Source organism: Macaca thibetana, chromosome 3, assembly GCF_024542745.1.
Source record: "Macaca thibetana thibetana isolate TM-01 chromosome 3, ASM2454274v1, whole genome shotgun sequence".
NCBI classification, from domain to species: Eukaryota; Metazoa; Chordata; class Mammalia; order Primates; family Cercopithecidae; genus Macaca; species Macaca thibetana.
Window position 1 is genome coordinate 130,264,776 of NC_065580.1, and position 19,815 is coordinate 130,284,590.

Below are 19,815 nucleotides of genomic sequence, written 5' to 3' on the forward strand. Positions count from 1 at the left end.
GAAATTCAGCGAACTAGTTCAACAGAGATCAACAGAGATGTCAGGAAAACGAATGCTGAGTGAAAATGGCATGGAAAATGTGTTACTGTTGATTTTTAGGGGCTGTTGATGCATCGTTTTGTCTCTGTAAACGTTGATACAGACTTTTTTAAAAATTGCTTTTTGCTAATGTTGTTGCAGTCTGCTCATATTTGTAAGTGCTCATTGTGTGCCAGCTGCTGTTCTAGGGGTCAGGGGCCAGGGCTGTAGCCGTGAACAAGACAGGCAAAATGTCTGCTCTCATTGGGCTCATTAATGAGGGATGACAGACAGTAAACAAGTAGGAAAATAATTGTGCTCTTGGTTGATGCTAAACAATATGAAGGAAATAAAGCAGGGGCTGAGGGTGACCAGGGAAGGCGTGGTGTGAGAAGCTGACTGTTAAACAGAGACTTGCGTTTGTTTTTTTTTTTAATTGAGACAGAGTCTCACTCTGTCGCTCAGGCTGGAGTGCAGTGGTGTGATCTTGGCTCATTGCAACCTCTGCCTCCCAGGTTCAAGCGATTCTCCTACCTCAGCCTCCCGAGTAGCTGGGATTACAGGTGTGCACCACTACGTCTGGCTAATTTTTTAATTTTTAGTAGAGGTGGGGTTTTGCTGTGTTCGCCAGGCTGGTCTTGAACTCCTGACCTCAAGTGATCCACTCGCCTCAGCCTCCCAAAGTGCTGGGATTACAAGTGTGAGCCCCTGCACCCAGCCATAGACGTGCGTTTTAAGAAGAACAAATGTGGAAATGTTTGGGAAAAGCATCCAGGCAGATGCAAAGGTCTTCAGCTAGATCATGGTCAAAAATGGCAAGAAGCATTAAATACTTAGGAATAAACTTAATAAAAGAAGTGCAAACTTAACACTGTGAAAACAGAAAACATTGTTGAAATAAAGAAGCCAAATAGACGGAAAGGCATCCGAGGCTCTCGGACTAACATTGTTAAGAGAGCAGTACTCCCCAAACCCATCACAGATTCAGTGCAATCCCTGCCAGTGTCCCAGCCGATTTCCTTGCAGAAATTGACAAGATGGATCCTGAAGAATAGCAAGTCCAGCGTGGCCAAAGCCCAGGAGGGAGAAGGGGAAGTGGATGGCGATGCAGTCAGGGAGATTGGCAGGGCTTCTGAGTCCTGAAAACTGAAAACCCTGTGGGCCATGACAGGGAGCTATCACCGACCTCTTCTAGGTCTGGTGGAAGCCTTAGGAGCTTTTAAGCAAGGCTGGGATGGCTATGAGCGATATGGCAATGAACAGGACAGAATGTTGAATAAGTAGAATTCAGCTTTTCAGTGGCAGGAAATGAGAGCATCCTTAGTTTCTTTCTGTACATGTTGTTGTGTATTTGTGTCATATTACTGACCCACCTAAACCTTTTCTTAGGTGATACGGAAGTAACAGTATTTATTACAGAATATTTAGAAGATCGAGGCTGGGTATGGTGACTCACACTTGTAATCCCAGAACTTTGGGAGGCCGAGGCAGGAGGATTGCTTGAGGCCAGGAGTTCAGGAGCAGCCTGGGCAACATAGCGAGACCGCATCTCTCTCTTTTTTTTTTTTTTTTTGAGACGGAGTCTTGCTCTGTGGCCAAGGCTGGAGTGCAGTGGCATGACCTCAACTCACTGCAAACTCCGCCTCCTGGGTTCATACGATTCTCCTGCCTCAGCCTCCCGAGTAGCTGGGACTACAGGTGCCTGCCACCATGCCTGGCTAATTTTTTGTATTTTTAGTAGAGATGGGGTTTCACCATGTTAGCCAGGATGGTCTCAATCTCCTGACCTCGTGATCCACCCGCCTCGGCCTCCCAAAGTGCTGAGATTACAGGGTGAGCCACCGTGCCCGGCCGTGAGACCCCATCTCTTAAAAAGTAATAAATTAGCTGGGTATGGTGGTTCACGCCTGTAATCCCAGCACTTTGGGGGGCCGAGGCGGGCAGATTACGAGGTCAGGAGTTAGAGAGTAGCCTGGCCAATATGGTGAAACCCCGTCTCTACTAAAAATACAAAAATTAACTGGGTGTGGTGGCACACGCCTGTAGTCCCAGCTACTTGGGAGGCTGAGGTGGGAGAATCGCTTCAACCCAGGAGGTAGAGGTTGCAGTGAGCCAAGACTACACCATTGCTCCAGCCTGGATGACAGAGTGAGACTCTGTCTCAAAAAAAAAAAAAAAAAGGAATAAATTAGTCGGGCATAGTGGTACATACCTTTAGACCTAGCTACTCAGGAGGCTGAGGTGGGAGGATAGCTTGAGCCTAGGAGTTCAAGGCTGCAGTGAGCTATGATCACACCACTGCACTCCAGCCTGGGTGACAGAGCAAGAGACCCTGTTTTTTAAAACACACACACACACAAAATATTTAGAAGATTCAAACTGAAAGAGAATATGTATTCAGGATCCTGCCACTTTGAGGTAATGGCAATTAACATTTAGCATTTTTTCCTTCTAGTCTTTTGAATGAAGTTATGAGGAGACATTTCTCAAATTCAGTAATGAGTGCCCATCCTGCCGAGCTCACCCCCTCAAAACCTCAAAAGAAAACAAAAGAATCTGGCCGGGCGCGGTGGCTCAAGCCTGTAATCCCAGCACTTTGGGAGGCCGAGACGGGCGGATCACAAGGTCAGGAGATCGAGACCATCCTGGCTAACATGGTGAAACCCCGTCTCTACTAAAAATACAAAAAAAATAGCCGGGCGAGGTGGCGGGCGCCTGTAGTCCCAGCTACTCGGGAGGCTGAGGCAGGAGAATGGCGTAAACCCGGGAGGCGAGCTTGCAGTGAGCTGAGATCCGGCCACTGCACTCCAGCCTGGGCCACAGAGCGAGACTCCGTCTCAAAAAAAAAAAAAAAAAAAAAAAAAAAAAAAAAAAAAAGAAAACAAAAGAATCATAGCTTTCCTGTTGGAAAGTCAGTCCTTAAGGCTTCTAATTAATTTCTTTCAGGTGGAGCTGATCAGAATAATGTTCAGCATCAACCCCCTGGAGAACCTGAAGGTGTACATCAGCAGTCGGCCTCCCCTGGTGGTCTTCATGATCAGCGTGAGTGCCATGGCCATAGCTTTTCTGACCCTGGGCTACTTCTTCAAAATCAAGGAGATTAAATCACCAGAAATGGCAGAGGTACAGTATGTTCTGACTTCTCCTGGGCTGGCTGGCCCTTGTGGAGTGGGGCAACACTCTGTGGCTTGTCATATAGCTTTCTTGGGTTTTGGACTTTCTCTCCTAGTGAGAAAGGTCAGTATTTATTCAGAATTTTCTGTTTTCCATCTCCCCAGGACTCAACTTTGTTAGGAAATACCTAGATAGGTATTGTTCAATTTAAATATGCTACCAGTTTCAGTTAGACTATTTCAGCAGTGAAACAGATGCATTTTGGAGAGTACATTTGTAAAATGATCTGTGTCAAAAAGCTGGAGAACTCACCTTTTTAATATTCCATCTCAAATGGGTTCATTGCTGTTTTAGAAAACTGAACATTTGGTATTTTTTTTTTTTTTTTTTTTTTTTTTTTGAGACGGAGTCTCGCTCTGCCGCCCAGGCTGGAGTGCAGTGGCCGGATCTCAGCTCACTGCAAGCTCCGCCTCCCGGGTTCACACCATTCTCCTGCCTCAGCCTCCCAAGTAGCTGGGACTACAGGCGCCCGCCACCTCGCCTGGTATTTTAAAACCACATATCATCATAGAGTTTTATCAGCTGTACTAATCGTTTTTTTCATGAGATAAGGAATTTTAAAGAAATTCAAAACAGGATCTAATTACCAAATATTTTTGTTTTTTGAGACGGAGTCTCGTTCTGTCACCCAGTCTGGAGTGCAGTGGTGTCTCGGCTCACTGCAACCCCCACCTCCCGGGGTCAAGCGATTTTCCTGCCTCAGCCTCCTGAGTAGCTGGGATTACAGGTGCCCACCACCACGTCTGGCTAATTGTTGTCTTTTTAGTAGAGATGGGGTTTCGCTGTGTTGGCCAGGCTGGTCTTGAACTCCTGACCTCAGGTGATCCACCCATCTCAGCCTCCCCAAGTGCTGAGATTACCCGCGTGAGCCACTACACCCAGCCTAATTCCTGTCTTTTAATAGATTCCTTGGGTGCTTTCTCTTACTCTTCTTCCTTTTTCTTGGGTTTGTTGTTGGGTGGAGGTGGGGGTGGGGGTGGGGCTGGGAGTGTGTGATTGCCACATTGAGTGTGCCTTGCAATGGAGAGGAGAGTTCTGTTCCATGTAATTGAGATCATAGCTTTCTCTTGAGCTCTAGGGCATTCTAGATCTTAAGTGATCTTGGCAAAACGAACCGCCTACACATGTGAACTCTTTCTAGCACAGTTCAAGTAACAAGTTTTAGCTATTTCTACCCCTTTCAAAGAGTTTGTTACTAAGAGACATACTGGCTGGCTTCATTCTCCCTCTTTGCTGACCCTGCCTCAATCTTTAAAGGCTGTGAAAACAGGCTGCCCCCACATCAGGGCTGAAAATGAATATTCTACTCAAAACTAAAGCTCTGCAGCCTCCTGCCATTTCTTTCCTGCAGATCTTGAGTCCATGTTGAGCACTTGGCCAAGGCCAGTGGTTACAATGAAGCCTGGATAATTAGCCCTTAATAATCCAAATTAGGCCTGGCATTGGCTTAATTTAGCTGGCTGTTCAACGTGGACTCCAGCTCTGTAGGAACGCATTGTTGAGATGCTACAGAACTTTGGTTATGATTAGTTTCGTGATTTTTATTTCAAATGAGGATCCTAAGTTGTAGGAAAGGCAGTGGTGTATGGGAAACATTTGGGGCTGTGAATCAGAACTTAATGCCGATTCTACCTTGAACTAGAATTGGAGAGTCCGTAATTTGCCCTGGGCCTCAGTTTCTTCATGTCTAGGACTATGAAGGACTGAGACTAGAATGTTCGTTTTCAGCCCTAATATACTAGAATGGTCAGTTGAGTTTGTAGGTGTTAGGGAAATGTAATTTAATAGATCCAGTTGCAGTCTTACTAAATGTCACATACAGTTAAACTGATGCTGTAAGGGTAGACTTACTGGGCTGGTTAGGGGTTGCTCAGATGACTTTTTTTTTGTTTATTTGAGATGGAATGTCACTCTGACACCCAGGCTGAGGCTGGAGTTCAGTGGCACGATCTTGGCTTGCTGGGGCCTCTGCCCCACTTCAAATGATTTTCGTGCCTCAGCCTTCCAAGTAGCTGGGACTACAGGCACACACCACCACACCTGGCTGATTATTGTATTTTTAGTAGAAACGTGGTTTCACCATGTTGCTCAGGCTGGTCTTGAACTCCTGACCTCAAATGATCCACCCGCCTTGGCCTCCCAAAGTGCTGGAATTACAGGTGCAAGCCACTGCACCTGGCCCCTTCCTTTTTGAAATTGTTGCTGCTCTAAGGTGTCATCAAAAGTCCATAAGAAGGGGGGCAGTGTCCCAAATGAGTATTAGTATTCACTGCTGTTTCGCGTTCTGGAGAAAGAGAGCAAGATATATGGAACTGATCTTTTGGGACATTATTTTAAGGTGACTTTATTTAAAAAAAAAAAAGAATTGTAATTGCAAAATGAGTTTGCATTAATGCTTTTATTCAAGCTTTCTTTTCCAGTTTGGTTCTGAGGCTAGATCATTTTCTCTATGTGTAATACGCTGGATTTTTTTAAAAGAAGATTTTCTTGAATAAATTGATTTGATTTCACAGTTTATTGAGTATCTTGTGCCAGTGAAGAGTTCATATTTTAGGTTATAAATATAAAAGTGATGAGGAAAGCCACGTTGTGCTGCCTGTGAGGAGGTTGGTGGCCGTGTTGTCATGATCTTAAATGACCAGCTCTGAATTGTAGTTTGCTGATGTGCTGCAGTGCCACACCAGGGTCTTACCTGTGTTCCCGCAGCGGGAGGCAGGCGCTGTTCACACTCATTTCTTTTTCTTTCACTTCCCCAAAGGATTGGAATACTTTTCTGCTACGGTTCAATGATTTGGACCTGTGTGTATCAGAGAATGAAACGCTAAAGCATCTCACAAATGACACCACAACTCCGGAAAGCACAATGACCAGCGGGCAGGCCCGAGCTTCCACCCAGTCCCCCCAGGCCCTGGAGGACTCGGGCCCTGTGAATATCTCAGTCGCAATCACCCTAACCCTGGACCCACTGAAACCCTTCGGAGGGTATTCCCGCAACGTCACCCATCTGTACTCAACCATCTTAGGGCATCAGATTGGACTTTCAGGTATGCAGTAGCCACTCTCCATTCAGGCTCCTCAAGCAACCACTGTTACAAAAAGAGGAGGCACCGTGTGTGTTTTTACTGACTATATTGTACTAAATTGTAGTCTTGCACATGTGTCTTTTTTGTTGAGTTTGAACTACATGAACCATTTCTACACCATCATTACATGGTAAAGTACCTGGCTTGAAGTAGCTTCTCAAAAGCCTGTAGGAACAAGAAACTGTGAAAAAACTATAAGGCCTGTCTAATATTTACAAACATGTAATTTTTATTCAGGCTTATCCTGTTGGAGTTTTCATTATTTACTACACATCTTCTATTGCTATTAGTTTTTAATGGCCATTGTTAGTCCAACACTGTGCTGAGCTGCTGGGAAGAACTAGAAAATGGCTAAGATGACTGGGCGCAGTGGCTCGTGCATGTAATCCCAGCACTTTGGGAGGCCAAGGTGGGTGGATTGCCTCAGCTCAGGAGTTTGAGACCAGCCTGGGCAACGTGGTGAAACCCCATCACTACTAAAATACAAAAATTTGGCCAGGTGCAGTGGCTCACACCTGTAATCCCAGCACTTTGGGAGGCCAAGGTGGTCAGATCACAAGGTCAGGAGTTCGAGACCAGCCTGGCCAATATGGCAAAACCCCATCTCTACTAAAAATACAAAAATTAGCCAGGCATGGTGGCAGGCACCTGCAGTCCCAGCTACTTGGGAGACTGAGGCAGGAGAGGCTACTTGGGAGACTGAGCTTGAACCCGGGAGGCAGAGGTTGCAGTGAGTTAAGAATCACACCACTGCACTCCAGCCTGGGCGACAGAGAGAGACTCTGTCTCCAAAAAAAAAAAAAAAATTGCCGGGCATGCAGACATGGTGATGCGCCGCACTTGTAGTCCCAGCTACTCAGGAGGCTGAGGCAGGAGAATTGTTTGAACCCAAGAGGTGTAGGTTGCGGTGAGCTGAGATCATACCACTGCACTCCAGCCTGTGCGACAGAGCGAGACTCCATCTCAAAAAAAGAAAAGAAAATGCCTAAGATGGGCCCGGGTGCAGTGGCTCACGCCTGTAATCCCAGCACTTTGGGAGGCCAAGGTGGGTGGATCACTTGAGGTCAGGAGTTCAAGACTTGTCTGGCCAACATGGGGAAACCCTATCTCTACTAAAAATACAAAAAAAATTAGCTGGACATGGTGGCGGGCGCCTGTGATCCCAGCTACTCTGGAGACTGAGGTGGGAGAATCACTTGAGCTCTGGAGGCGGAGGCTGCAGTGAGCCGAGATCACACCACTGCACTCCAGTCTAGGCAACAAAGCGAGACTTCACCTCAAAAAAAAAAAAAAAAACCTAAGATGTAGTCTCTTCCTTTTGGAATTTTGGGGTTATGGAAGAGACAAAGATAAACGTGAGTTAATGTTTATCAAGCACTTATAATAGTCCTCTCACAAAGGAAATGCTATGAAAGTGCTTGATAAGGGATATGAAAAATACATGCTTATAAAATGTGGAGCACTGCCCTGTGACCAGTACTAAACCCATGACAGACTGTAAGCGACGCAGGAGAAGGGCTAGAAGGCAGTGGAAGCTGGAATAATCGGGAAAGGCTTCATGTGGGACACCTGGGCCTTGGAAGAATAACCTTTTGTTCTTTGGTTACCAAAAGGCTTTTTAAAAAGTTCTTAGGCTGGGTGCAGTGGGTCATGCCTGTAATCCCAGCACATTGAGAGGCTGAGGCAGGAGGATTGAATGAGCTCAGGTGTTGAAGACCAACCTGGGCACATAGCAAACACTTGTCTTTATGAAGAATATAAAAAATTAGCCAGGTGTCGTGGCGTGCACCTGTAGTCCCAGCTGCTTGTGAGGCTGAGGTGGGAGGATTGCTTGAACCTGGGAGGTCGAGGCTACAGTGAGCTAAGATTGTACCACTGCACTCCAGCCTGGTCAACAGAGTGAGACCCTGTCTCAAAAAACACACAAAAAACAAACAAACAAAAAAAAAACAAGAAACAAATAAAAAGTCCTTGAAGGAATTTAAGTGCCCACCAGCCTCCTGTTGGCGGTTAGAGGTGAGAATGTTTCCATAATAATCAGGTGACTTCTGGGTTTCCCGTGTAGCAGCAAGTGGACCTATTTCTTATGGCATGGCATAAGGACACCTTCGGGTTTTTTTTTTACTTTTTTTTATTATTGTTATTTTCAGATGGAGTCTCACTCTGTCACCCAGGTTGGAGTGCAGTGGCACAATCTTGGCTCACTGCAACCTCTGTCTCCTGGGTTCAAGCGACTCTTCTGCTTCAGACTCCTGAGTAGCTGGGATTACAGGCTCACGCCACCATGCCCAGCTAATTTTGTATTTTTAGCGGAGACAGGATTTTACCATGTTGGCCAGGCTGGTCTTGAACTTCTGACTTCAAATGATCTGCCCGCCTTAGCCTCCCAAAGTGCTGGGATTATAGGCATGAGCCACCATGCCTGGCTATTGTTTCATTTTAATTTTTAAAATTTATTTTTTGAGACAGTCTTGATCTGTCGCCAGGCTAGAGTGCAGTGGTGTGATCATAGCTCACTGCAGCCGCAAACTCCTGGGCTCAAGTGATCCTCCCTAGTACCTGGGACCACAGGTGTGCACCAGTATACCTGGCTGATTTTTTAAAGTTTTTTATAGAGACAGAGCCTTGCTATCACGTTCAGGCTGGTCGTGAATTCCCGGCCTCAAGTAATCCACCTGCCTCAGCCTTCTAAAGTCAAAGTGCTGGGACTATAGATGTGAACCACTGTGCCTGGCAATACGTTGGTTTTAATTTAAGCTTCATCACTTGCCTTTCTTAACTCTGAAACCCTCTGACCTCTGTTTGTTCATATGTAAAAGGGGGACAACTGCATTTCTTTGGTCATGTTCATGGGAGAAGAGTAAATTTTAAGTGAAATATGTGTAAAAAATGTTTGAAAATGGCTAGACGGGTGTGCAGAAATGGTGGGGATAATTCACCCAGCCCAAGTTTTTCACCTCTTATCTGCCCGAGGTCTGGTTTGGCATCTCCAGGCCATGACTGGAAAGCGGCCACTTCCTTTGCTGCTTTGTAGCTCTGAGTTGAGCAGGCCTCATGGTCAGGGTCAGGACTGCTCTTGTTCCTCAGATCCCACAAAGGCAGGTTCCTGGGCTGATAGATGATTCCTGTGTAGGTTTGATTTCAGGGTTTATTTGTATGCCAGAGAATAACAAATACGTGGTTCTTTATAAAAAAACGATTTCTCTTTCATAGGCAGGGAAGCCCACGAGGAGATAAACATCACCTTCACCCTGCCTACAGCGTGGAGCTCAGACGACTGCGCCCTCCACGGTCACTGTGAGCAGGTGGTGTTCACAGCCTGCATGACCCTCACGGCCAGCCCTGGGGTGTTCCCCGTCACTGTGTAAGTGTACCCGGCGCCCGGTGAACACACGTGACAAGCCCCACTTGCCTGAGTACAGCTGGGCTGCTTCGGCCATAAATTCTCAGGATGGCTTCCTTCACATTTCTTTATAGAATTATCTCTACTCAGACCTATCTAAAGGATTATTTAATTTGTCTAAAAGATTATTTAATTAGGAATTCTAAAGATAGAACTTCCACGAATAAAATCAAAAGTTAGTGTCCCCTCGAGGCAGTAAAAGCACCTGGATGTTGTTGGACATTCATAGGCTGTCTTTTCCTGCAGAAGTAGAAGCAGCAAGTTACAGAAAAGAGGCTCACTATGGCTGGGTGCAGTGGCTGAGGCCTGTGATCCCAGCACTGTGGGAGGCTGAGGTGGGAGGATCCCTTGAGCCCCGGAGTTGAAGACCAGCCTGGACAACATATAGGGAGACCCTGTCTCTGTTTAAAAAAAAGAAAAGAGAAAGGAGACTCTCTAAAGATAAAGGTTTTCAGCCAGGTGCAGTGTCTCATGCCTATAATCCGAGCACTTTGGGAGGCCAAGGTAGGGGGATCACCTGAGGTCAGGAGTTCAAGACCAGCCTGGCCAACATGGTGAAACCCTATCTCTACTAAAAATACAAAAATTAACTGGGCCTGGTGGTACATGTCTGTAATCCCAGCTACTCGGAGGCTAAGGCAGGAGAATCGCTTGAACCTGGGAGGCAGAGGTTGCAGTGAGCCGAGATCGTGCCACTGCACTCCAGCCTGGGTGACAGCAAGACTCTGTCTCAAAAAAGTAAATAAATAAAACAAAGATAAACATTTGTTCATCTCCATTATCCAGAAAGATAGTTTAAAATCGTCGATTTAAGTTTATCTTGATTTTAGTTTTAAATCAAGTATAAATCAAAACTTATTTTCCGTTAAACAGTTACTAATTTTAAACTGTAACATTTTAAATCATTTCCCATTAAATAATTACTAACTTTAATTTTACCTACTAATTTGAAAGTTAGTTTTAAAATCAAATATAAATTGAACTTTATTTTCCATTAAACAATTAAGGTTTTTGAAACTTCCTTCAGTGTTTTTGAGCAGCATTCAGTGTTATTGTTTTGCCTTTTAGGTGTTTTTTGTTTTTTTTTTTGTTTTTTTGTTTTTGTCTCTCCTGTCTGTAAAGGAGATAATTATCTATAAATAAATAGGTGAAATACATAAGATACAGCCTATTTAAAAGAATTCTGTGGTGAATTCTTTTTAAATAAGAATTATCCTGGGATTTGTCTATTTTAGACATTTGGAGGTTTGTAGGACAAGATCAGATTAAGTTAAACATTACTTTCTGTTACAGTAACTGATACAGAATTTTGTAGGTAAAGTTTCCAGTTGTAACTAAGTGATATGCTTTGGGCTGGGTGCAATGGCTCACGCCTGTAAATCCCAACTACTTGAGAGGCTGAGGCAGGAGAATCAGTTCAGCTTGGGAGGTGGAGGTTTCAGTGAGCCAAGGTCACACCAGCCCGGGCAACATAGCGAGACTCTGTCTCAAAAAAAAGAAAAGATGATATGGTTTAGCTGTCTCCCCACCCAAATCTCATTTTGAATTGTAGTTCCCATAATCCCCTTGTCATGGGAAGGACCCAGTGGGAGGTAATTGAATCATGGAGGTGGTTACCCCCATGCTGCTGTACTCATGATAGTAAGTGAGTTCCCATGAGACATGATGGTTTTATAAGGGGTTTTCCACCTTTTATTCGGCACTACTCTTTGCTGCCCCATGTAAAGAAGGATGTGTTTGCTTCCCCTTCTGCCGTGATTGTAAGTTTCCTGAGGCTTCCCCGACCATGCTGAACTGTGAGTCAATTAAGCCTCTTTCCTTTATAAATTACCCAGTCCTGGATATGTCTTTATTAGCAGTGTGATAATGGACTAATATACTAAGAGTTTAGCTAATTTGAGAAGATAGGCTTACAAGGAGCTTATGTCCTTTGCATCACATGTGAGAGGACTGTAGGTTGAATTCTGAAGGCAGAAATCCAACACCCAAACTCCTAAATGTCAGGCACCTATTTATTTTTCTGTTATATTTTTATTTTTTTAAAAAGACTCTCAAACTAAAATATGATGGTATTTATGTCAAAGAAGCATGAACATGTAAGTTACATTTTTCCTTTCCACGTGTATTGCCGTGTTTGATGTTTTACCAGCTGCTGTGGGGGTGACACAAGTGAATGACTCAGGCCACTGAGCACGTGTCTTTCCTCCTTCTCTTCCCTTGCAGACAGCCACCACACTGTGTTCCTGACACATACAGCAACGCCACGCTCTGGTACAAGATCTTCACAACTGCCAGAGATGCCAACACAAAATACGCGCAAGATTACAATCCTTTCTGGTGTTATAAGGGGGCCATTGGAAAAGTCTATCATGCTTTAAATCCCAAGCTTACAGTGATTGTTCCAGATGTAAGTGAGAAAAATAGTGTGTGTGTGTGTGCGCGCGTCTGCGTGCATATGCACATGTGTGTGCATGTGCTGCAACTGTTGTATAGGCCCTGCTAACTTCCCTGGGTAAGCGTCTCCTTTGCCACGTTAGATTTCCAGGTGAGTTGGGACACTAGGCGGAGTGGTGGATGCTTGGAAAAACATGCCACCCATTGGTTAAGAAAAATCTGGTTCTTCTTTTCCTTTTCTCTGTTGTTCAGCAGCAGTTATTTCTTGAACAACTGCCTAATCCCTGGGGGGTTACAAGGGATCCTTGTATAAATATTATCTTAGAGGATGTTCACAGACATTCATAGAAGACTGTCTAGTGTCCATGTGAACAAAAATAGTACTGCTTAGAGTTCTGAAAGGTAGAAGTAAGTAGTAGTAGGAGATGAATCTTCGACTAGAGAGTGAGGCCTGAATAGTATTTAACTAAACCAAGAGACAAGGAGAAGAAAATACTTACCTATCTTGTCTAGCAGCTGTGTGCTAGCTCAGCTTCCTACTTAGACTTGAGCCCACTTATTTTTTTAGAGACGGGATCTTGCTCTGTCACCCAGATTGGGCTCTAGTGGCACAATCATGGCTCACTGCAGCTTCCGACTCTTGGTCTGAAGCTTCATGGGTGGCTGGGACTACAGATGCATGTCCCATGCTGGGATAATTTTTAAACTTTTTGTAGAGACAGTGTCTTACTGTGTTGCCCAGGCTGGTCTTGAACCCCTGGCCTCAAGCGATCCTCCTGCCTTGGCCTCCGAAATTGCTGGGATGACAGGTATGAGTCGCCGCACCCGGCCTGAGCCCACTTTTTAACACTGCTTTGATATTTTGTAAATGTGTTCCTTTCTGGCAGTGTGTGTTAGCTGGATCTCTCTTCTTTTGGCCTAGCCCTTTGTCCTTTTCTTTTTTTCTTTATTTTTATTTATTTATTTATTTATTTTTTGAGATGGAGTCACGCTCTGTCGTCCAGGCTGGAGTGCAGTGGCACAATCTCGGTTCACTGCAACCTCTGCCTCCTGGGTTGAAGTGATTCTCCTGCCTCAGCCTCCAAAGCAGCTGGGATTACAGGCACCTGCCACCACGCCCAGCTAATTTTTGTATTTTTAGTACAGATGGGGTTTTGCCATGTTGGCCAGGTTGGTGTTGAATTCCTGACCTCAGGTGATCCTCCCACCTCAGCCTCCCAAAGTGCTGGGATTATAGGCATGAGCCATTGCGCCCAGCCTTTGCCCTTTTCTGGGGCTCATTTGTAGGCCAGGGTCCTGCAGGAGCCAGCTGTGGAGGTCAGGCTGGATGGTGGGCTGTGGCCCTTCATGCCTGACCAAGGGCACTCCCTGCCTGTGTTTGGGGCTTGGGGGTTGGTAAAGCAGTGTATTGAGAAGACTGAGCTGCCCCGCTATGTTGTAAGTGACCTGCAGGGAATCCAGGGCTGACCTGAGGCCTGGAGATACTAGAGGGTAAAGGAATGGAAGCATGTCTGGGGTCCCTCTAGTAACTTGCAGGGCCTGGGGATTGACTGCATGTGGGAGGTCAAAGGGCAGTGAATCAAGGATGACCTCAGCATTTTCATCCAGGGACGTAGAGAAAAGCAGGAGGAGGGAGGCAACCCTGGGGAGAGGTGAGGGGCCGAGGCCTTCCTGGTGGTGGCATACCCAGTAGTTAGGAATGCAGCCTCAGCTGTCCGCCATGCAGCCTGAGGGCAGTCCCATGACGAGGATGTGTCCAGAAAGGAGTGGGGCTTAAAGATGGAGTGTCTGCAGCCTTTGCAGGGGAGAAGCCTGCTGGAGGGGCAGGGTTCAGGCAGTGTGGGGGTGCAGAAGACAGGGCAGAGGACAGCCCTAGGGCTAGGAAGGTGTGGGTGCTCTCCAACAGAGGCTCAGGAGCACCATGTCCTCACTTAATGAGATCCAGCTTTGGTCACTTAGGAGCCAAAACGAGAAACCTCCTCTTGCAGCTTAAGAAGAAAAGTTGTGGCAAGTCTGGAGGTTGTCAGTCCTGTCTCTCAAAACCCAGCATTAAAACCTTTCAGTCACTCAGAGCAGATGTTTCTGATTTTTTTCTCTTCTTTATTTAGGATGACCGTTCATTAATAAATTTGCATCTCATGCACACCAGTTACTTCCTCTTTGTGATGGTGATAACGATGTTTTGCTATGCTGTTATCAAGGGCAGACCCAGCAAATTGCGTCAGAGCAATCCTGAATTTTGTCCCGAGAAGGTGAGCTGTGGATGGGGTCCAGGCCAGCATTTTGCCAGAGGTCTCTGTATACAGAAAGTCCCAGTTATCCTTACTCCATTTATTGTGGGTGGCACCTTTCATCCAAAGAAATGACAGTTATCCCTCAATATCTGAGGAGGATTGGTTCCAGGACCCTGGTGGATACCAAAATTCATGAATGTCCAAATCCCTTCTGTAAAATGGTACAATATTTGCATATGACCTCTGCACATCCTCTGTAACTTTTTTTTTTTTTTGAAGATGGAGTCTCACTCTGTCACCCAGGCTGGAGTGCAGTGGGACTATCTTGGCTCACTGCAGCCTCCGCCTCCCAGGCTCAAGCAATTCTCCTACCTCAGCCTCCTGAGTAACTGGGATTGCAGTCGCATGCCACCATGCCCCACTAATTGTTTGCGTTTTTAGTAGAGACAGGGTCTCACCATGTTGGCCAGGTTGGTCTCAAACTCCTGACCTCAAGTGATCCACCCGCCTTGGCCTCCCAAAGTGCTGGAATTACAGGTGTGAGCCACTGGGCCCAGGTCATCCTCTGTAACTTTAATCTCTAGTTTACTTTTTTTTTTTTTGAGACAGTTTTGCTTTGTCACCAAGGCTGGAGTGCAGTGTCGTGATCTCCGTTTACTGCAACCTCTGCCTCCTGGGCTCAAGTGATTCTCCTGCCTCAGCCTTGAGAGTAGTTGGGATTACAGGCGTACGCCACCACACTTAGCTAATTTTTGTATTTTTAGTAGAGACAGGGTTTCACCATGTTGGCCAGGCTAGTCTCGAACTGCTGATGTCAAGTGATCCACCTGCCTTGGCCTCCCAAAGTTCTGGGATCACAGGCGTGAGCCACTGTGCCCAGCTTCTAGGTTACTTATAATACCTAATACAATGTAAATACTATGTAAATAGTTGTTACAGTGTATTTTAAAAACTTGTATTATTTTTATTGTTGTATTCGTATGTATTGGTTTTTTTCTTTTGAGTATTTTTGCTGTTTTTAATTTTTTTTTTTTTTTTTTTTTTTAGACAGGGTCTTGCTTTGTCACCCAGGCTGGAGTGGAGTGGTGCGATCATAGCTCATAACACAATCATAGCTCACTGCAGCCTTGACCTCCCAGGCTCAAGCGATCCTCAGCCTCCTGAGTAGCTGGGACCACAGGCATGCATCACCACACCTGCTTAATTTTTGTATTTTTTGAAAAGATGGGGTTTTGCCACGTTGCCTAGACTGGTCTTGAATTCCTGGGCTCAAGCGATCTACCCACCTTGACCTCTCAAAGATTACAGTTGATTACAGGTGTGAGCCACCATGCCCAGCCCTCTTTTGTGTATTTTTGGTTGAATCTGTGGGTATGAAACCCACAATTACAGAAGGCCAACTGTAGTTTCTGCCTTCATTAGAAGTGTCTTTACCCTCAACCTAAACTATGGTGTTGGATTTTTAATCGTATACCCAAACCTCCATCACCATTAAAGGGAGTGACTTGGCAGTTGTTCTCAAGTCTCCACTGGAGCACTACTGACCCTGGGTAGCTGCCTCCTCTGTAGTTCCATCAGCATAAGAAGTCTTCTAACAGAATGTTTATCAAGGTTTAAAGACAGTTACCTCAGCTGGGTGCACCTGTAATCCCAGGACTTTTGGGAGACTGAGGCAGGAGGATCACTTGAGCCTAGGAGTTCAAGACCAGCTTGGGCAACATGGTGAGACCCCATCTCTACTAAAAGTTAAAAAAATTAGCCACATGTAATGGTGCATGCCTGTATTCCAAGCTACTGGGGAGGTTGAGGTAGGAGGATTGCTTGAGCCTAGGAGTTGGAAACTATAGTAACCTATGATTGCACCACTGCACTCCAGCCTGGACAACAGAGCGAGACTGTGTCTCAAAAAAACAAAAACCAGTTAATTCTGTCTCTGCACAGTGGTTCCAGATGGGCTGCATCTTGCAGGAGACTTTTGAGATTTCTAGTAATTTCTTCCTAGGTGAGATTTTCTTCTTAGGGATTTAGTAACTTCACTGTCTGGTTGATATGTGCAATCAGTGTGGCGTCCTGGTCTTTGGGTAGGGGCTGAGTTAACCTGGGCTTCCCTTTTTGACTGGTTTCCTTGGCTTGCTGTCTTCCAGGTGGCTTTGGCTGAAGCCTAATTCCACAGCTCCTTGTTTTCTGAGAGAGACTGAGAGAACCATAATCCTTGCCTGCTGAACCCAGCCTGGGCCTGGACGCTCTGTGAATACATTATCTTGCGATGTTGGGTTATTCCAGCCAAAGACATTTCAAGTGCCTGTAACTGATTTGTACATATTTATAAAATTCTATTCAGAAATTGGTCCAATAATGCACGTGCTTTGCCCTGGGTGCAGCCAGAGCCCTTCAGCCCTACCTTGGACTTGAGGACCTACCTGATGGGATGTTTCCACATGTCTCTAGAGAAGGATTTCCTGGATCTAGCTGCGTTGGAGCTGGTCACGACGATGTTTTCACTAAGGTCACGGGTGCGTTGCGTCACTGGTGGGGTTGAAGTTTGGTTTGGTTCTTGTTTCGGCCCAGTATGTAGAGAACGTTTGAAACAGTCTGCACCTTTGATACAGTATTGCATTTCCAAAGCCACCAATCCATTTTGTGGATTTTATGTGTCTGTGGCTTAATAATCATAGTAACAACAATAGTACCTTTTTCTCCATTTTGCTTGCAGGAAACATACCTAAGTTTTTTTTGTTTGTTTATTTTTTTCCTTTATAAAGAAAAAATAAAATAGTCTCATTTTAATACTACTCTAGTTAGGACAGACTTGTGCTTTTATCCTGAGTAAAATGTTAAATATTTAAGTCACGTACATGGTAAAAATCTAAGTTTCATTTTCCACATGGATGACCAGGAACCTGGTCTTGTTGGAGTTGGCACAGAAGGTTCTACTGTCTTCTTGGCCGCTCTTGTCCCTCCCTTCTGTTGTCAAAGTTAAAGCAGCCTCTTCACTCAAAAGGGCTTCAAAATGTAAGTGGCTCTAGAGTTAGAGTGACCGTTTGCTGTTCTGCTTTCTGGAATGCAGATGACAGTATGGAAAGAAAGAATAATTCTAATAGTTGTAATAGGAAAGGATTTCTTTCTTTCTTTCTTTTTTCTTTCTTTCTTTCTTTCTTTCTTTCTTTCTTTCTTTTTTCTTTCTTTCTTTCTTTCTTTCTTTTCTTTCAAGAGTGGGTGGATTTCTCCTTTTTTTTGCTTTTTATGTGACTAACATATCTTCAGGAGGAAAATGGCAACTAGTACATCAGGAAGAGTTTGAAAACAGTGCCTGTGAAGTTTGAAGGAATGCAATTCTAATTTGCCATTTATCAGGGAAAACCAAAAGCATTTTTCTTGTAACTTTTCTTTTTTTTTTTTTTGAGACAGGGTCTTGCTCTGTCTGTCCCTCAGGCTGGAGCATAGCTCAGTGCAGCCTCCAACTCCTGGGCTCAAGCAATCCTCCCACTTTAGCCTCCTGAGTAGCTGGGACTACAGGCGTGTGCCACCACGCCTGGCTAGTTTTTAAATTTTTTTTGTAGAGACAAGGTCTCCCTCTGTTGCCCAGGCTGGTCTGGAACTCCTCCTAGCTTCAAATGATCCTCTCACCTCGGCCTCCCCAAATCCTGGGATTCCAGGTGTTAGCCACCACACTCGGCCCTCTTACAACGTTTTGTTTGATTGTCTAGTTCCTCTGTCTCTTTTTCCTTCTAATCCTTATTCATTTAAGCAAAATTGTACATTATCTTTTTCAGTGCTTTCATGTTGTATTCTTACTATTTTTCTTAATAACTTTTTGCCTTAATAGCTCATTGTCACTAATAACTTCTGTGTTCTCCCAGGCAATGTTATAACAGAAGGGCACTGAAAACCTTGGACATGACCATGAGTACTTCCTCTCCTTAACTCTAGGTTTGTAGTCTGTTTTGAATTAGGATTAGTTCCTTCATTCTGAAATACATTGGCTTAGAACATTTTATCCCGGGCATTTTTGAATGGAAAACAGTTGCGGGCTTTTATTGAAGATTGTTAAAATAATCACCATAGTAACTTGATATGTTAGTATTCCTCTTTTTCCTTTTCGTATGTTTCAAGCGCAGTAATCATACTTGTCTATCCAGTTTCTTTGTACGATACGAGTTGCTTACACGATGCATGGCTCACTTATTAATTTAGTTTTCTCCTTAGAGACTTTGAGACCCTTAGGACACAAGATTGAGAAAGAGCCCTGTGGCTTGGCTCTAGAAACGCTGTTATCATTAGGACCGTCAGATTTTAGATTAAGCTGCTATTGAATTAATAAAATCCCAATGAAGCAGAGTTATAGGGATAGATTTATAGCTGGCAGAGTGGTATCGAAGGAGAAAGACAGTGAAAAAGCCAATTTCACTGGTTCGTTCAGTCCAGCTCGTTGCTAATATTAGTTACCCTTGTTTTAACGACAGAGTGTGGCTGGACTCTGTAGCCAGGGGAGGGACGACACTGTTAGATGTGAGGAAAGGAAGTGCCAAAAATGCCTGGACAGATGGCTCGTCCTGAGCCCAGGACACACACTTTAAAATCCCAGCATTCACCTAAGCAAGTACTTCTCAAAGATCTTACAGAAACACAGAGTCAATCAGTTTTATAAAGGAAGGCTGCAGGGAGAGAGGAGGCCTGGGGGCCTGGGTGAAGAGGCCTAGGACCTGAAGAGACTCCAGCGAGTCTCAGAAAGCCCAGGGGACCTGTCACCATCTGAGCACTTCCCAGGCTCAATGCTCAGCCGGAGTTTGCTGGTGGACCTCAGGATTCGAAGTGTGTGACAGACAGGGTGCTCTTGCTGTTCAGGGCGGCCCCGTGCAGGAGCACTAGCTCACCCTCAGGCATCTCGGACTGGAGGGCCAGCAGAAGGTCAGCAACTTACTCTTAAAATGATTGTTTCAGATCATATTGATCTCTTTCCTTTTTCCTTTTGTCCTTTCACTGTATGACTTGAATCAGTTTTGATTCTATTTGTAAGTGTTTCTTGTCATGAGGCACCTGCCATGTCTGTTGCGTTTTCCTCGGCAGCATGTAGGGCTTCAGCTTCCTGGGTTTTCACCCCTCCTGCAGGCACTGTGGGGTCCTGAGGGCCAGCGGGTCCATTTCACCTCTTGCTGCATGATGGTCAGTAGCTGATCTGTTACGGCATTCACTTCCAGATTAATTTTCTGTGTTTGAAATATGTGCATATGTGCTTTACAGAATAAAACATCTGAATTTATTTGCTCTGCGTCTTCTTCCTCCAACCAGATGGTGTTTTGTTTTGTTTTTTTGTTTTTGTTTTTTGAGACGGAGTCTCGCTGTGTCGCCTAGGCTAGAGTGCAGTGGCGCAATCTCGGCTCACTGCAAGCTCCACCTCCCGGGTTCATGCCATTCTTCTCCCTCAGCCTCCCGAGTAGCTGGGACTACAGGCGCCTGCCACCATGCCCGGCTAATTTTTTGTATTTTTAGTAGAGACGGGGTTTCACTG

The 19,815-nt window shown here is 45.1% G+C and overlaps 1 protein-coding gene across 1 annotated transcript in view; it reads left to right on the forward strand.

The window, feature by feature from the left end:
• The window catches only part of TMEM248 (transmembrane protein 248), a 38,308-nt gene extending 18,742 nt beyond the window's left edge, over positions 1–19,566 (forward strand). The window contains exons 2-7 of the mRNA XM_050783590.1: positions 2,965–3,141; positions 5,951–6,236; positions 9,489–9,639; positions 11,902–12,085; positions 14,181–14,324; positions 16,451–19,566. Coding sequence (XP_050639547.1) covers positions 2,983–3,141; positions 5,951–6,236; positions 9,489–9,639; positions 11,902–12,085; positions 14,181–14,324; positions 16,451–16,471 — 945 coding nt within the window. The 5' untranslated portion in view covers positions 2,965–2,982 and the 3' untranslated portion in view covers positions 16,472–19,566. The remainder of the gene's footprint in view (positions 1–2,964; positions 3,142–5,950; positions 6,237–9,488; positions 9,640–11,901; positions 12,086–14,180; positions 14,325–16,450) is intronic.
• Positions 19,567–19,815: the final 249 nt, after the last annotated feature.